Source organism: Topomyia yanbarensis, chromosome 2 (assembly GCF_030247195.1).
Source record: "Topomyia yanbarensis strain Yona2022 chromosome 2, ASM3024719v1, whole genome shotgun sequence".
In the NCBI taxonomy this organism is placed as follows: domain Eukaryota; kingdom Metazoa; phylum Arthropoda; class Insecta; order Diptera; family Culicidae; genus Topomyia; species Topomyia yanbarensis.
Genome location: NC_080671.1, coordinates 219,346,915 through 219,359,067, shown reverse-complemented (window position 1 = coordinate 219,359,067; position 12,153 = coordinate 219,346,915). Strand labels below are relative to the sequence as shown.

At 36.8% G+C, this 12,153-nt stretch overlaps 1 protein-coding gene across 3 annotated transcripts in view; it reads right to left on the bottom strand.

Annotated features, from left to right (window-relative positions):
• The window catches only part of LOC131682914 (serine-rich adhesin for platelets-like), a 1,216,708-nt gene that overhangs the window by 315,152 nt on the left and 889,403 nt on the right, over nucleotides 1-12,153 (bottom strand). For all 3 annotated transcript variants that reach the window (XM_058964729.1, XM_058964727.1, XM_058964728.1), the window contains one exon: nucleotides 1,269-3,349. In XM_058964729.1, coding sequence (XP_058820712.1) covers nucleotides 1,269-3,349 — 2,081 coding nt within the window. The remainder of the gene's footprint in view (nucleotides 1-1,268; nucleotides 3,350-12,153) is intronic.

Genomic DNA, 12,153 nt, shown 5'->3' with positions numbered 1-12,153 from the left:
AGTGAACAACGTAAAAGTGTAGAAGAACTGAATTACAAACAAATTGCATCATATTGCATGAGATCAGCCATTAATGATGTTTGCCTGAAATCACATATGCCAATGTACATTACGCCGCGCAGAAAAAGTCCATGATTGTAACACAATTTGAGACATATTGTCCGTTCGTATTGCATTGATATCCCATATTCCTTATCTATTTAATGTGCGAACAAAATAAATCGATTCTATTAAAACCATCGTACTTTTTAAAACATGCGCAAAGTTAGGCACCACCCGTGCAAAAGTTAGGAACAATGTAGATTTTGTGCGCAAAGTTAGGAACAAGATAACGAATCATCTTTTAAAATATATTTTTATTGCCTATTTTTTTCTTATTAGCAATTTCTATGAATAAAGTGGTTAAAACTCAACCATAAAAATAAATTTTAAGAAAGGGTAACACTTTTTTCTATTTTTTGTATTGAAACAAACTTAGAAATTTCTTAAGGTTGCACAGAGAATGCGTAAAATTCGCAAACGAAAAAAGCAGTTTTTTTCCACACCGTATGTCAGATCTTCATAAAAATCAATCAGCAGTACAGTAACAACATTCTACATACGCTGATTGATTTTTATGAAGATCTGACATACGGTGTAGAAAAAAACTGCTTTTTTCGTTTGCTAATTTTACGCATTCTCTGTGCAACCTTAACTGCGCAGAGCAGGCATTGCATTTATCGCTCATATGAGTAAATGAGTCCGGATAATTTGCTACTGCGACAATAAAAACTAACATTTTCACACGAAAAGTTATTGGCACTCACACAACTTCTCCGGATAAATACATGTTATTTCTCCGGATAAAGAAAACCGCCGGAGAATGAGCGAATGAGTTTATCATGGTATCCTTTTTGTGCTCGCTGGCTTGCTGTCGCAATTCCAAAACACGAAAAAACAAGTCTGTCGTACTTCTTTGCCGCTTTCCTTTGAAATTAAGTTCATATTTTGACGCTTTCATTTATTTCAACGAAATTAAAGTATTATCACCATCTCCGGTGCGAAGGAAAAAATCAAATAAACTTTATCCGGAAAATTTATTCTCACGCTATTTTTGGAGACGGGAATATTGCGACTCATCTTATCTCGGAAAAGTTGGACATCGGATAAACCTCTTCTCGCGTGAGTGAGAGAGAATTACAATGCCTGGCGCAGAGTACGGTGCATACACGGTAAAGGAAAATAACATATAAAAATTATCAACGAGCTATTTTCTAGTGTGAACTCACCTGGTTGTGGAACCAGTTAGTAACTTCGGTGTCGTCGCTGATTTGCTAGTAGTACTTGATGGCCTTGCACTGGTACTGCTTGTAGTGGTGGTTGTAGATATAACTTTTGGCGCAGATGTTGGAACTTTTTTAATAGTTAGCACTGCTTTTGAATCACCATTAACAGCAGTAGTTGTCAATGGTTTTTTCGCAGTTAGAGATACCTTCTTTTCAGTCGCAATTTTGTTAGATACACTAGAACGTGCTGCTGCCACAGTGGGCGATTTAATTACTAGTAGGGGCTGTTTAGAGCCACTAGCATTTCCTTGTGAACTGGAAGCAGCGTTTTTTTTTAATGCAGTCATTGATTTCGCAAGAGTCGTTGGTTTTGTAAGAGATTTTGCTAGAGGTTCAGTTAAAGATGTAGGCACCTTTTTATCAACACTTGTTGCTGCAGTCTTTGTGGCAATCCTTGGAGCTCCAACTTTAGATGCTACTGACTTTGATGTTGTCGGAGCCATTGCTGTCACTAGTGCAACTCCTGCAGAATTGTCAACGGATTTGGCCTTATTATTGAGCTGGACTATGTCAGAAACAGGCACTTTTGTGACAGGAACAAAATTATTCAATTCCGCATCTAAAACATCAGCCAATTTTCCAGTAGTATTTTCAATTGATGACATATCACTGAATGTTTTAAGATGTTTTTCTGCAATTCCGCTAAACATGACGGAGGATTGGACATTTACCAGAGGTTTCATTTCAGTAACAATTGTTTGTTGCAATGTTTCCACAGGCAATTGAAATTCTTTAGTTTCACAGTGATGCTCCATTTCTGAAATAATTTCCCTTGGGTTTGCTCCATTTTGCATATCCAAGTTTATCAAGGTAACCGGAATTTTATCGTTTTTGGCTGCATCTAAACTATTTAAATTTTGCTTTATATCTGCCAGACCTTCGTTCAATGCTGATTTCTGTTGAGTTTCATCTATTTCTGAAATATTTCCAATGACAGGTGAAGCAAACTGCATTTCATTTAGCAAAGCCGAAACGTCATTGACCACTTGTACAGCAACAGTAAAAACAGATGCTGATGGTTCTTCCCGAAGATGTGGTTCTGAGTTCGATTCTTCAATAGTTGTCTGTAGTAGGTCTTGTGTTTCTAATGATTCGTTTTCGACTGCAAACAGCTCTAGAGCTCTTGTGTCTGATACATGTTCTTCTGTCCGTGGTGAATCCCTTGGCTCATAATGATTGTTAATCTGCTCTATAAGCTCTTCCTCATCCGGTAGCAGGTGGACTTTATTCAATACGTCGGAATTGCTAGAGAGTATCACTTCACCACGTCCTTCGTAGAAGGATGTGTTCATTGCATTTGATTCTTTCGAAAGTACATTTAATATTAGGTCTTCATTTGAACCCTCCGTACATATATTTTCGGTCAACGTTTGCTGTTCGTCATTATATTCGTACTCGAGCTTTTCATCGCATTGCATTGCTTCCTTCAGGTTCATTTCTTGATATGAAGGTTCGCTAGCAGGAGAGTGTAAACGGACAGCTGCATCAACATTACCGTTAGTAAATTCAGATTTAAGTTCAAATTCATGCGGTCTATTGCTCATCTCATGCTGAAAGTCAATTTCTGCTGGTACATCAATATTATCCATGGTATTGCCTCCTTTCTTAGGACTCTGTGCAATCACGGTATCATCAGAAAGCATTAAATATGAATTCTGGAGTACAGTAGGAATATTTTCAACTGGACTCGTAGGATCTGATCGACATGGCGAACCGGTGGGGATAAATTCCTTTGCTTCCGGGTTAAGTTTTGAAGCCATTTCAAAAGAGAGATTATCTGGCCGTTCCAGCACTTTGTCGATGCCTATTTCTGTCTCTGTTTCAGTAATAGTTTGCACCGTTTGTTCTTGGATAGTATCCAATACGCTAATGGATTCCAAGCCGAATGTTTCCTTTTCGAATGATAGTTCTGCAAACGCGTCGTGTTTTTCAAAGGCGGTAGATAAAACTAACTGCTCAGATTTTGGCGATGCTACATAAAGAAGTGAATCGTTCTGTTCTGTTTGTTGTGACTCCAACTGATCCTGAAACGACATATTTGATAAATTGAAGAAACAATATTAGGTTACATTATGTTTTTACTTTTGTGGCTTTTGCGTTTATGTGCATTACTGAACTGGTGGTTGCTTCGATTGTGACAACCACACCAAATCAACGATTCTACGTTGAAAACGTTCACAGATAGTGCTAGAAGGAAAGCGTTGCTGATTTCATTTTGATCCGTCATAGTGGATATATTTTCTATAAACTTTGGTAAGAAAATATCTTATAAACAACATATCACCTTTAACTATGTTGATAATTGCTTACGAAAACGAAGGAAAACTATCATTTTATAAGATGGTGTGTTAAACTAAACCTTCATAAAATGGTGCAAATTCATGAAACTTGCCGGACCACACGAGGAAATGACATATCCGGCTCATTGGAAAATGTCAGCGTTGCGTCTGTTGCATCATACGCAGTCGATGCTTCCCTTTGATAGTCCTAACAGAATCTCCTACGTAGTCCAAAATATGAAGGAGTTTAACACTGGTACTGATTGGGTCACTCGAAAAGTATACCTCCCATTTTAAATCTTTTAGTTTAGTCCATTGGAAAGGTGAATGGTGTTCTAATATCTTTCAGTTAATTAGTTTTGATTAACTTTTAGTTGTAAAGTATTTCAAAATTGGTGTTTTTGATGAGGTTTTTGTAAATTTTCTCAAAATAATGAATTATGATTATAGCAGTATCTATTATCCAAAAGATGGGTTTGAGGACGGTTTATAATTTGTTCTTCAACATGATATTCTCGTTTCCTCGTAATTTTACTTCTATTTTTTTCTGTAATCGACCTGCAAGTGCTTAAAAAACTTTAATCTAAAAAATATGCTTCATGTCGTTAGGCGATGGTCAGCTATTTTCGTCCGCGTCCCTTATCACAAATTTTTATACAGTGATTCATCAGCAGTGCTATCTTTGAAAATGAACCACCTTGGTTATGCAACTAATTTTTTCCGATCTTTTTTAAAATGCAAATAATTAAGCAATCTTCATTTTGTTATATTCTGAATTGCACATATTTTGTCGTATGTAATTTTAAATGTACTTTCATTTGATGGTAATGTAAGTAAACACGTATCCGCCGGTTCATGCCAATCGAGCTAACATTTCTTTACACTGAGCAAACCAATTTATTTGACCAACTAGGAAACGAATCCACTGGGTCTTTAATGCGTGTGGGAAATATGCATGGTCTTGTCTGAGTGAATGACTTTTGAATTATGTATGAAGGTGGAGAATTGACAATTCGCAAGATCAATTCAAATCCAATTACCAATTTGCGGCAATCATTTCAGCACGAGAAACAAAAGTTTTATGGTCATATTTAATGCTTTACTTTTAGTCCATTAACTCATCAGTCAATTATACAGAGCTAAGAATATGTACGTACTATTTGGAAACGGGGGTGTTTGATTCGTTAATATCGTTTAGGAACGCAGCATTTATATTTTTTCTGTTTCGCGTCTTCATTGTAATATCGGAACGTTTACTCGAACGAGGTGGAAAATTTCAAGTTATGGGATCTCAATATGCTTGTGATTGTACCAATAAGGACCAATTATGAATTCTGCCACGCTATTAGGAGGAAGAGATATGACTAATTCTTTTTTCTTTTTTTTATTTCGACTATGTTAGTCACATTTTCTTTTTTACGTTTTAACGACATTCAATTAGCTAGAGATTACTGGTTAGGGAAAGTTATGAAAATTAGAGCCATAGTACTCAAGTGAGAGCAAGGATGTGAAGTAAACAGATCGGAAAACTAGAAGTGGCAGGGTCATTAGAACAGGCTTAATATCGTACGGGCTTAATCTTTGTCTTCTGTTAATGAGGGTCGAGCTTAGGCAGTATAACTACGAATCACCCGAGTTCACTAACATGTGTCCTGATAAAGGTAGACGTATCTTTATCTTTGCTAAATGAAATGCAGTTTGTCGTCTTCTGCATTTCAATACTTCGTGCAGGTCACACAGAACTCAAACGTTTTCTTTTCAGATTGAATTCGGAGCGATTTTTCTTTGACTGCTCGTCCTGAAATTTGCCTAAAAACTGAAGTATTCCATCTGACTCTTTCAAATTTTTTGTTTTTGCCTTTCTCATATAAAGAAAGGCTATGCAATCACTGTAAAAATCGTATTTTTAACCGAGGCCCGGAGGGCCGAGTGCCATACTCCATTCGATTCAGTTCGTCGAGATCGGCAAATGTCTGTGTGTGTATGTATGTGTGTGTATGTGTGTGTGTCATTTAAACTCACACAATTTTCTCAGAGATGGCTGAACCGATTTTCGCAAACTTAGTTTCATCTGAAAGGTATAACGCTCCCATAAGCTGCTATTGAATTTCTAGTTGATCCGACTTCCGGTTCCGGAGTTACGGGTTGAAGAGTGCGGTCACACAGCAAATTCCCATATAAACTGGTACCACCATGATGTTCAAATGATGTAAAACATATTAAAATTGATGTAACATTACTCTAGTTTGCGGGTCTGGATCACTAATGATCAATCAAAGCAGCTTTGACCACATTGGCCACCTATGACAGTTCATGACGCCCCCGGGGAACTCGCCAAGTTCCTAAGCTAATATCACACCCATTCCCCAACGAATTCTCTACCGATTTTTACAAACTTGATTTCAAATGAAAGATACAGTAATACCATTGACTGCTGCTGAATTTCATTCGGTTCTGACTTTTGCTTCCGGAGTTACAGGGGTGTTAGTAAGGATACACTGGAATTCCCCATATAAATCGGTACAATCGTAATACCTCAGAGGCTAAAAACTATTGAAATGGTCACCAAATTACTTCTAATCGCTGATCTTGATAACTGATTGCCAATCAAACATTCTTTGAATATATTGTCCACTATCGACGATTCCGGAAGTTCGGAAATCCGGGCATATTCTACAATTAAATTCACATCGGTTCTTCGGTGATGACTGAACCGATTTTCTCAAACCAAGTGTCAAATGGAAGGCAAAATATGCAGTTGAGTATTGCGCCGCCACCCCTCCCCCCGCCTTGCCCTTACACCTCCCTCCTTCATCACTCCCCTCCTCTTGGACCACCCTCATTCCCGCATTTCCTTCATCCACCCTGTATACTGAAATAAGATGAAGGTTTTCTGACGCATCCTCCACACCCACTCTACTAACCCCACATTCCCTTCACTTTCAAACCCATTCCACCAACATTTCAAAATATAATCACATGAAGATAACATTGAACTCATGCTGATTAAGCTAATTAAATATTATTCTTTTGCCTTTCTCATATAGAAAGTTTATGCGGTTGCTCCAAAAACCGACTTTCTAACCGAGGCCCGGAGGGCCGAGTCTCATATAACATTCGACTTAGTTTGCCCAGATCGCAAAATATCTGTGTGTATGTATGTGTGTATGTATCCATGCATGTATGTATGTGTGTATGTGCAGATTTGTTAACAAAATGTCCACATCGGTTTCTCGGAAATGGCTGAACGGATTTTTACAAACTAAGATTCAGATGAAAGGTATAATATTCCCATAGGTTGCTATTGAATTTCATTTTCAACCGACATCTTGTTCCGGATTACGAGTTGAAGAGTATGGTTACAAAACAAAATTTGTTGATTTGTCCACATCGGTTTCTCGGAATTTTCTGAACCGATTTGGCAAACTTGATTTTAAATGAAAGGTCCATCAGCTGCATTTGAATTTTGTGTGGATCCGAGTTCTGGTATCTGAATTACAGGGTGATACGTACGATCACGCAGCAAATTCCGATTCTAACGAATTCTGCGATGAATGTAAAAAGGTGAAATTTTTTCCAAAATGTAAACACAACTGTTGAATTTGTAGATCTAGGTCACCAACAGTCATTCAAAGTCTCTTTGGCCACACTGGCCACCATCGACGGATCCGGAAGCATCCAAATTCAGAATAATGGTTATATTGGTTTCTCGCAAATGGCTAGACCGATTTGATCAAGTTAGTCTCAAATGAAAGGTGTTGCGTCCCCGGAAACTGATATTAAATTCCATCTTCATCCGACTTCCGGCTCCGGAGTTACGGGTTGTGGAGTGCGATCACATAGAAAACTCCGATTCAAACCGATACCGCGATGAATGCAAAAAGGTGCTCTTATATATACTTACCAAGTGTAATAAGAATGAAAGACATTTCCATAATGTTATATTGTACGAACCAGCTATTAAATCATAGTTTGGGGAAATGAGAAAGGCACAATTGCACCTCTAGGTGGATTAAAACAGGTTTTTTTCCAACGGTTACTGTGACTGCTTTTCAGCATCATGTATGTTTTCATAATCTACAGTTTTCCTGATTATCTTCCCATTCTCTACATTCACCTCCTCTTCTACCGTTTGTTAATGTCTATCGGTTACTATATACAAATTAAATGGTTCAGAGCTCTTAATATTCTTTTACAAATTGTCTTTGGTTACAACATGTCTTCTTGTCGCCTGTGATTAGTTTATAAGCATTAATTACTTCACTATTTAAATTGACGAAATTATCTCGCAGGACATTGAAAAGCTCAACGTCGTTTCTCAAAATCCAAAAGAAACAATTGCATTACTTCAATAAAAACTATAATTAATAGAAGATGATACAGTTACCCAAGTCGTTGAAATGAAAAATGAATATAAGAATAAAATAGCATTCATTTTGAAATCGGGACAGTTAAGCCTAATCCGGGAAGTTCAGTACATTTAATAAACAAGTAATTGCAATACGTATTTTCTTGTATTGTGCTTTTGAAACTTACGAGAGGGCTTAGTAAAATGTCTTATAGATTGAAATAAATACACGCAGCTCCACCAGCTGCACTTTGCAATGTCTGCTACCTTTTTTGGGACTGAATTTATAATGAATTTTTTACATTTTAACGACATTCAATTAGCTAGAGATTACTGGGTAGGGAAAGTTATGAAACTTAGAGCCATAGTAGTCAAGTTAAAATGTAAAAAAGAAAATGTGACTAACATAGTCGAAATAAAAAAGGAAAAAAAAATATAATTAATAATGGAATTCTCCGGTCACACCACACCATTTTAAGGTCACAACCCAAAGCCATACAGTTTCTTCCTGGCAAAAGTGTTATAAAAGCAACTCGAAGCTCTTATTCTCACACACGAAGAAAATGGTAATAAAGAGCTTTCGCTTGGAGGAACAATTAACAATAAAATGACGATACTCATAATTTGAACAGTTTTGCAGTTGATTTTCAATGTACAAGACATCACATGGATAGTGTTAGTACTACGATTCTACTTACACTAAGAATTCTTCCTGATAAATACTCGAGCTTACGACTAGTGCTGTACAGTCTGGACCGCCAAAACAAGTATATCGTATCATTTTTATAATCGGACCACTCAGGGCCACTTCAAAAGCAACCAGGAGCTTTATTATTTCTACTTAAGGGTGTCATAGCTGTTTAAATAAGGCCACCATGAGCAGAAGTTTCTCATGCGAGGGTTCTCTGTTATTCACAAATTTTCAAAAGCAACTCAAAGCTCTCTTATTCCCAATCAAAGGAATCATATTTCAAGTAAGCCACTCAGAGCCTCGGTTTTTCAAAGCAACTAGGAGCTATGTTATTCCTCGTAAATCTGTTACTCTCGCTCGAAAGAATTATTGTTTTAAGCTAAGGCCACTCGGAGCCACGGTTTTTTAAAAGCAACTTGGAGCTGTATTATTCCCACTCGAAGGAATCATTGTTTTCAACTAAGGTCACTCGGAACCACGGGTTTTCCAAAGCACCTCGCAACTATTTTATTCTTCGTAACGCTGTTACTCCCACTCGAAGAAATCATTGTTTATAACTAAGGCCACTCGGAGCCACGGTTTTTCAAGAACAACTCGAAGCTCTGTTATTCCCACTCAAAGGAATCATTATATTTCGAGTAGGGCCACTCAGAGCCATGGTTTTTCAAAGCAACTAGCAGCTATGTTATTCCTCGTAACTCTTGTTACTTCCACTTCAAAGAATTATTGTTTTAAACTAAGGCCACTCGGAGCCACGGTTTTCTAAAGCAACTCGGAGCTGTATTATTCCCACTAGAAGGAATCATTGTTTACGACTTAGGCCACTCGGAGCCACGGTCTTTGAAGAACAACTCGAAGCTCTGTTATTCCCACTCAAAGGAATCATTATATTTCAAGTAGAGTCACTCGGAGCCACGGTTTTTCGAAAGCAACTCGGAGCTGTATTATTCCCACTCGAAGGAATCATTGTTTTTAACTAAGGCCACTCGGAGCCACCAGTATTACAAAGTAATTCGAAGCTATGTGATTCCCCGTTGCTCTGTTATTTCCAATCGAAGACATCAGTTGTGAACAAGATCTCTCGGAGCCACTGTTTTAGGAGCAACTCGAAGCTTTGTTATATCCTCTAATAGGAATCTTTATATTTTTAGTAAGGCCTCTCTTATGATATAATAGAATACAATATAATTCGTCAGCAAGAAAAACTTTCACGAGGTGAAACATTTTATTACACAAGACCGCTAGCAGTCACATTTCTGAAAAGCGACTGATAGGTCAATTTTTTGCCATTTGTAAAGATTATAATTTTTCAAAAAAGATCCCGTGGAGTTGTACTCTTTGTTTCGAATTAATACATCGTGTCCCTTGTAAATTTTAGTGTTTGTAGGTCTATTATCCCGACAAGTCATTATTATCCCGAGAAATCTCCGTAGCCTTGAAGTTATAGTGCATTTGTCTCATACTATTATACCAATATTTACATACACCTTGCCAATATTTTTAAATATTTTGGTAACCTCAGTATTTTTACATGTACTTGAATGTAGTCTCTCCGAGCACTTCAGTAAATGAGCACGTTTATCACCATTTTATGTTTTATCACGAAAACACTATCATTTTTGATTTCCACATGTCAATTTCAATAGTAAAATAATAATATATAAAAAATATATATCATCGTTTTCCTTGCCATTTTTTTAAAATTCGAAAATAAACTCGTAATGTTACTTAGGAACGGAAAACATATATGGTTCAGCGAGTCCATCAGTGATTTTTTTCATGACAACGGTATTATTATGTGCCATTTTTCTTAGCGTAGACATTACACAACGAGAAAATTTAATATTGTTAAGGAAAGGCTCCAATCGGGACTCTCATACTATGAATAAAATAATACCTGGGGCAAATGCGGTATCACAGATTTCTGGGTTTATGAATAACATTAAACCAAGGGTTATGAATCACACTGCGAGCCTCAATTAACTTCTTTATTTGATGTGATCGTAGGTTCTCTACTGCATTAAAACTTACAATTTGCAGTAATTTTACCGACTGTGTCATTGTCGTGATTTGAGGATTCTTGAAAGTCTTCTGCATTTCAATACTTCGTGCAGGTCACACAGAACTCAAAAGTTTTCTTTTCAGATTGAATTCGGAGCGATTTTTCTTTGACTGCTCGTCCTGAAATTTGCCTAAAAACTGAAGTATTCCATCTGACTCTTTCAAATTTTTTGTTTTTATCCAACGGTTACTGCATCATGTATCACGGTGTTCCTAAAACCGTTTTTAACTAAAAAAAATGACCATAAATTTGGCATACGGCATTCGAAAGATACAGTATCCAAGCATCTTCTCAGTGAATTTCAAAATGATCCATCGAGGGATTCGAGAGATATGGCGATTTGAAGTTTTATGATACGTTTCATAAGGCTACCAGCAAACACCCACGGGTTTGGTCCAATCTCTATAAACAAAAAAAATATTTGTCTACTTATTTAGTACGTGGCATTCGAAAGATATAGTAATCAAGTATATCCCTTGCAAGTTTGAAAATATTTCATTGACGGAATCGAAAGTTATAACGGTTTGGATGTGGTATGCGGTCATAGATGGGTTTTCTGATGAAAATTAACGATGAAACGTCTACCTGTCCAATAATGAAAAAATAATTAGAATCAGTCAACATACCATTGATATATGGCCTTTTGAAGTAAACATTCCAACTTTCATCTATTTTTTTTAATTTACACATTATATTTAACGTTTGGTAGACAACCCTATTTTCATATTTTTTCAGTGCACCATATAAATAACACCATTTGTACATTATATTTATGTAATTAAATCGCAAGGGTTTCCTTTAAAAATCGCGACACGTATAAGCGATCTAAATAGTCAATGGACAAACATGGATTCACGCTTGAAGTCTGGTAGAAAACTCATCTATCACATCCAAACCGTTATAACTATCGATTCCGTCAATGAAATATTTTCAAACTTGCAAGGGATATACTTAATTATCATATCTTTCGAATGCCATGTACTAAATAAGTAGACAAATATTTTTTTGTTTATAGAGATTGGACCAAACCCGTGGGTGTTTGCTGGTAGCCTTATGAAACGTATCATAAAACTTCAAATCGTCATATCTCTCGAATCCCTCGATGGATCATTTTGAAATTCACTGAGAAGATGCTTGGATACTGTATCTTTCGAATGCCGTATGCCAAATTTATGGTCATTTTTTTTAGTTAATAACGGTTTTAGGAACACCGTGGTATGTTTTCATAATCTACAGTTTACCTGATTATCTTCCCATTCTCTACAGTATCTATCTTTACCGTGACAACCGAAGCCCGTACGATATTAATCCTGTTCTAATGACCCTGCCACTTCTAGTTTTCCGATCCGTTTACTTCACATCCTTGCTCTAACTTGAGTACTATGGTTCTAATTTTCATAACTTTCCCTACCCAGTAATCTCTAGCTAATTGAATGTCGTTAAAATGT